The 6634-nt window shown below is 38.3% G+C and overlaps 2 protein-coding genes across 2 annotated transcripts in view; one reads left to right on the forward strand and one right to left on the reverse strand.

Annotated features, from left to right (window-relative positions):
* The window catches only part of LOC109970196 (transient receptor potential cation channel subfamily V member 6-like), a 15214-nt gene extending 12900 nt beyond the window's left edge, over positions 1-2314 (forward strand). The window contains exons 8-9 of the mRNA XM_020617592.1: positions 10-121; positions 1339-2314. Coding sequence (XP_020473248.1) covers positions 10-121; positions 1339-1597 — 371 coding nt within the window. The 3' untranslated portion in view covers positions 1598-2314. The remainder of the gene's footprint in view (positions 1-9; positions 122-1338) is intronic.
* A 789-nt stretch (positions 2315-3103) lies between these two features.
* LOC109970160 (C-type lectin domain family 4 member E-like) overlaps positions 3104-6634 on the reverse strand; it is a gene marked incomplete at its 5' end in the record, with an annotated part of 11737 nt that continues 8206 nt past the window's right edge. Inside the window, one exon of the mRNA XM_020617539.1 lies at positions 3104-4869. Coding sequence (XP_020473195.1) covers positions 4743-4869 — 127 coding nt within the window. The remainder of the gene's footprint in view (positions 4870-6634) is intronic.

Genomic DNA, 6634 nt, shown 5'->3' on the forward strand with positions numbered 1-6634 from the left:
ATAATGTTGTGCGGGTGGTGGCCACAATTTTGATGCTGGAGAGGCGGCTGCCTCGTTGCCTGAAGCCTCGTTTTGGGGAGTGTGGGCTAAAATACGGCCTGAAGGAGCTCTGGTATCTCAGGTGAGAGAACACTGCAGTGCCAGGAACAGAAACAGTGCTGTGTGAATTAAATGGGGGAAAAAAAGAATTATTTTGAAACAGCACAAATGTACAAAGCTTATAATATATGTGAAGTGCGGTGATAGTGAAACTAGTGTCTTTTCCCTGCAAATAATCACACTGTGAGACACAAGTTTGTTCATTCACCACAACCTCAGCAGCCACATGTTATGCTGTCCTGTGAGTAAAAAGTATTACTCTCAATTTATTATTGATACTGCTATTATTATCGCTCTCCAACATACAGACAACAACTTTCATTAGTTAGCTGTCCCACACATTAAAAAAGTCCATGGCATGCTCATTCCAGCCATTTAATGCTTAATCTTGGGTACTGCTAAATTAGCTTTCCACCTATCATAACTCCAGAAAGTCTGTAATTAGTTTAGAACGATAATATGAAAAGATAGTTCATGAACACGCACAACTCCTGTTACCAGTGTTGTTTTGAAATCTGTTTCCCCATCAAGATGTGTTTCCCCTAACCTGAATCCTAACATTATCCTGACCTTAACCATTGAGGCTGTCTTACATGAAACTAAGTTTTGAATAGGGGAAACACTTTTCAACTCAAGACTGGTCACGAAGCCAGGACAATGCATAAACAAATAACATTGACAAATAAGATATGTTTTTGACAATGACAATACCTCAATTCCTACTTGACATGTTCGAGCGACAAAATATGAACACCCCAACCCCCCATCCCTCGGTGGTCATGGTTAGAGTGAGATTATGTTCAGGTTAGGGCAGAAACATCTCAGTGGGGTTCAGAGTTTGACACAACACTGGCTTTCCTCTTATTTGGTCTGGTGTCTTTGCTTGAGGTTGTGGAGCAAACCTGGCCCTTTGTACAGGCTTGTGACATACAGTAATTCGCTAATCGTGAATGTTTGAGTCAAATCTGATCACTTGTAGCTGAATTGCTTACAAACAACAGTGGAAGCTCTTTTTCTTGGGATCAATTCCTTCCCCTGATGTGTTCAGTGGATGAGCTTCACCCTCCACAATGTTCTGTTTGTGAGAAACACGAAACACTATTGTGACAAGTATATGAACGTCTCATCACACACATCATCAATACTGCAAGATGACAAATTCATATCATGGGATGGAATTATAGAGGTATGTTGTGAATAATAAACACACCTCTATGGTTTACTCTATCATTTTTGCAGGGTTGAGGATAGAAACGACACAGTAATGCAGAAGATGAGACGATACGTCATGGCCTTCTCCAAAGAGGATGAAAAGGAAAAGGAAGAACTGGAGAAATCTGACTCCCCACAAGAGTCAATCTCAGGAATCTCCAAACTCAGACAAAACAAAAGACCTAGAGACAAACGGAATCTAACAGGCTGGCAGATGATTCGCCTCAGTACTTTGGGTTTGGAACTAGAGCTGGTAGAGCCGAAGGAAGACCAGAACATTAAATAGGTCTAGAATGAAATCCTACCTATGGGTCTGAAGTGTGTAGTATGAGGTTTTCCATAATCTCACAGTCCTTAATATAATACCTAGATGTTAATCGCTGATGACTGTCAATGAACAAAGTTGTAAGAGAATTCAATTGTCTCAGTTACTCTATATAAAGTCAACAGTGCAATTACCTGCAGTATTACACTATAGAGAATAGTGTTATTTTTATAGCAATATAAGACTCCAACATATCAGCACATTGCATTAAGAACTGCTTTGACCTTAAGACCAGATCGTGAGCTGACCATGAGTTGACTGGTCATCTCTCTCCATGCACTGTATATTTGGTATATTTTTATTTATAAAGCTGTTCCAAACAGACCTCTTTCATACGTTTCCTAACTTATTTCACAGAGTTCTTCTTCCAGTTACAATCACAGGACACTTCTCTGCTGTCTGTCTATCCCTAACGAATGGAGAGAGATGAGAAAGAAAACTTTCATATTTTATGCTCCAGCACTTGGAATAGGTTTACAGAGGGAAATTAACAAACTTGGTATCACATGTTGAATTTAAGAGTATTGTAAATTCTGTGGTGAATGATACATTTTCTATTTGTCTGTTTGTAGCACATTTTACTTTATAAAAATGGGTAACTGTCTTTGTAAACTTCTCTGTTCTTCATTTATTTGAAGCCTTCATTAATTATTGATATTATTGTATATTTGTGTTTTTGTGTGGGATTATTCTGTCTGAAACTGTGATGCTGCCACCTTGGCCAGGTCTGCCTTGAAAAAGATGTTGTTAAACTCAAAGGGATTTTACCTAGTTAAATGAAATATTATTTAAAAATATGTAGCAATAATATAATAAGCCAAAATAAAGTGAAATGCAGACATTCAACTTATTATGTGGTTGCACAAACATTTTATAAGAAAATAAAACTTTGCTGAAACAAACTCACTGGCCAAATGTGAAAAAGTCACACTGTAATATATGGAATCATACAGTGTATAACTCGATGAGTGTTTCTAAGTTCTTACAAGCATAATCAATGATATTAGAATACAAAATATGCTACAGAATGCTGCAGGAAAATATAGCACAAAAACTGACTAAGCAGCTCTAAATACAAAACATCTGTTATCTGTGAAGCTTCATTATCTTTCCTTACAGGATGCTATTGATTTTGGTGTGAAGTGGAAAGAGAGATTATGTGAAAAGTTATTAATGAGTAAATCATTGTTGACAGAGAATTGTTTTGCTCAGTCATGTTTTAGAGATGACAGATACTGTTAGAACAGATGAAGTAGGTGTTGGCTTGGCAGGACACTTTGAACCAGTTCTTCTCAGGTGGGCCTCCACTGTTCAGGATCCCAGTCTGCTCTGCCCAGCGCTCCCTCTCCCTGCTCCACTATGCTTTACTACAATCTGCTACTCTTAGCCATGTTCTGCCCAACTCTTCAGATATTTGTTGTTATGACCATAAATGAGAATGCAAAAAAACTTGCTGATTAAGCAGAAATAATTTGTACACAGCAGACGTTATTGATACAACTTCACCTACTGTCAAGATGTATAAACGCAGGAAATCTAACTGAAAGCAAAAAGTCTGGCAACACTTGCAGTGTTCCGGGCAATTTTAATGCAAACACAAAGGACCAATGCATTTTGGCACACATGGCGGGGCAAAAGGAAAAGATCAGCTTAGTCGTTCAATGACCAGATCCCAGGTAAACGAAAGGAAGCTTTCTGTTTTAGAATTCGGCATTTATTTTGTCCCAACTCCATCTGTAAGTCACTTTGAACTTTTTTTAGATTTACACAAATTTCTTAGAGATATATAGTAAGACACAAAGAATGTTTCATGAAAAATGAAACTCTTTACAGCTCAAATTCAAACACCACATTAAATATTAAGGCAATTTTTGTCAACCTAACAATAGAAAGCATTCAATAGAAACATACTGTAGACCTGTAGAATTGGAATCTGAAAATCAGTTCAAAAAGTATAATTTGACAGAGCCAACAACAAGCACTGTCTAAACTTGAGAAAAACAAATCCATTGTCACATGGGCAAAAGTGGTTGAATCATTCACACAACCAGTAATTATTTTATACCTATCATATGACGCACATATGTATTGTTTAGCCGTCTGTATTCTCTGTGTCTTCATTTGAGACAGCAGCCTGCAGGATGTTTCCAGTAAAGACTGTTACAAGTTTGGTAAAGTATGAGAAAAAGACATGTGATTTTGCTATTATTAACAATTCCCGGTTTTATAATCTTAAGTATTTGTTATTATATTTTTGTTTCTGTTTTCTTTATACAACAAGCACAAAGTGTGTTTCCTGTTTTGGGTTGATCAGTGTTCTTGGCACAGTGACAGGGTGATGGGAACCAAGGTCACATCAGTGATGCAGAGCAAACTGGACTTTGTAATATCAGAACACTTTAGAAATAACAGGAACGAACTATTTAATGGTGATATGTCCTGTCTACTGTAGTAGTGTGTAAAGTCATTACCGTGCGCCTTTTTAGAAAACTGTTTGGCTATGGCATCGACGGTGTGACTATTAATTCTTCCATAAAGACCATAAAAATAACCTTGACCTTGGCTATTACCCAAAAGGTGTTGGTCAAACATGACTGGTTGTAATAAGAGTTCTGAAATCTATAAGAGATGTGTGTTTTCCTTGTTTGTTGGTTCCTCTGCAGACGGACCCCGACTTCATTTAAAAATAAATGTAGCAATAAAATAATAAGCCAAAATAAAGTCAAATACACACATTCAACTTATTATGTGGTTGCACAAACATTTTATAAGAGAATAAAACCTTGTTGAAACAAACTCACTGGCCAAATGTGAAAAGTGTATGGAATCATACAGTGTATAACTAGACTAATGTTTACAAGTTCTTACAAGCATAATCAATGATATTAGAATACAAAATATGCTACAGAATGCTGCAGGGAAATATAAACTGACTAAACAGCTCTAAATACAAAACATCTGTTATCTGTGTAGCTTCATTGTCTTTCCTTGCAGAATGCTATTGATTTTGGTGTGAAGTGGAAAGAGAGATTATGGGAAATGTGAGTAGATCATTGTTGACAGAAAATTGTTTTGCTTATTCATCTTTTAGAGAAGACAGATACTGTCAGAACTTAACCTGACAGATGAAGTAAGTGGTGGATTGGCAGGATGCTGTGATCCAGTTCTTCTCAGGTGGGTCTTTACCGCTCAGGATCCCACAGTCTCGTGATGGTGGATCTTCTTTCCAGTAACTGCATAGCACAGAAACAAATTTGTCAGTATGAAATGACAAGTAATGAGAATGAGAAACTTACTGATTAAACAAAAATAACTGAAAATCTCTGACTGCTTAGACACAAACCCTTTTTTGAAGCTAAGATCTGTGTGCTGCTGCCAGTGCTGTTCAATGAGTCTGGGTCATTTCTTACATGTCAACTATGTTTCTTACAATGTCAAGAAAAGTTAAACATTTTAAAATTGATAAAAGCAGAATTTATGGCAGATATTATATAAATCCCATCCTTGAACCGCCACCTTACTGTGGTGGAGGGGTTTGAGTACGCGAGTGATCCTACGAGCTATGTAGTCGGGGGCTCTATGCCCCTGGTAGGGTCTCCCAAGGCAAACAGGTCCTGGGTGACGGGTCAGACTAAGAGCCGCGCAGCCGCTCGTCCTGCACGCGTGCGAGGAGCCGCGGGATAAGTGGGACACACAGTATAGATACCAGCTTTCATCAAACTCGTTTTGACAGTTCTAGGTGAAAGTTTATCCAATCAGAAGCGTTGTCCCCTCCCTTCCTCCCTCCCCCTCTCACCCCCCTCACTCCCCCTCCCACAACAGGTGTAAATTCCATTCCCCCTCCTCCCTCCTCTCCCAGGTCAAAGATCACCCCCCCCGACCTCCCTCTCCTCCCTGGTCAAAAGTTCACCCCCTCAGGTTCTCATACCCCCTCCCTGCGTGCTGACCAGGGGGCACAGCTGCTCTCTCCCTCCTGATAGATGAATCTAACAAATAAAGACCAGGTAATGATGGAGTTTGTAATGTTATATAGTGAATAAAACAAATGGTACATACAGCTAAAACAGAGTAGTGATTTGCAGATATTTAGTTTCAAAGGAGACCCATGGGGAACATGAGACAACGGATGTCCTTGAGTTATTTATTGGGGGTAATTATTTAGATGGTTAAAACAGAGCCTATACCATATGTTCCTCATCACAGCGCTGTGTTTTTTGTAAGAGAGGTGCAGAAAAAACAGGGTAAAACACTCAGACACAAGTCTTACACTCAGTCAGTCAGGTTGTAGATACTTCACACTTTGACATGAATCCAGGTAGCCCTTGAAAAGAAAAAAGTAATGCAATTTTAATTTTTATGTTTTACTAAATGTGTATGTTAACCAAGATCATTACATTCATACCAGAGGCAGCTTATCACAGCATTAACGGTATGCGTCCCTAAGAGCAACGCAGTAAGTATTCTGTTACATTTACAACCCTTTGTATATATTAGATATAATCCTTCCACTTTTTTGAAAAAAATGTTTTTTTTTATCCCGGGTAGACAGCTATTTGAGAGCGTATGAACAAGCTCTACATCAAGAACAATCACTCGAGAGACTAAACTGCGAGGCGTCCGGTAAGTTTAAAGAATCATTTTTTAAATATATACACCTCATGCGGAAAATAAATACGTGTTCTCCATTCTCTAAAAAAGAAACCGGCATGAGTGATGATAGTTAGAAATTCACCCAGCATCTCTAAGAATTATGTCCACATTGGATGATTAGGCATTTCACAATTTTTACCTGATGCTAAAGTAGCATAGAAACACAAGATGCAATGGCCTGCTTAGTAAAACAAACAACAAAGTCCACAGATATGATATACATTTTAGATTTACTGACTTACACCTTCAGAGAATTTCGTTATCTCAGATGTCCACAGCAAATAGCAAAACAGCAAGTGCTGGTAGCACATTCGGTGTACTTACTGTGATGAAATGTAAACAAATATA

This window comes from Monopterus albus, unplaced genomic scaffold (assembly GCF_001952655.1).
Source record: "Monopterus albus unplaced genomic scaffold, M_albus_1.0 scaffold192.1, whole genome shotgun sequence".
In the NCBI taxonomy this organism is placed as follows: Eukaryota; Metazoa; Chordata; class Actinopteri; order Synbranchiformes; family Synbranchidae; genus Monopterus; species Monopterus albus.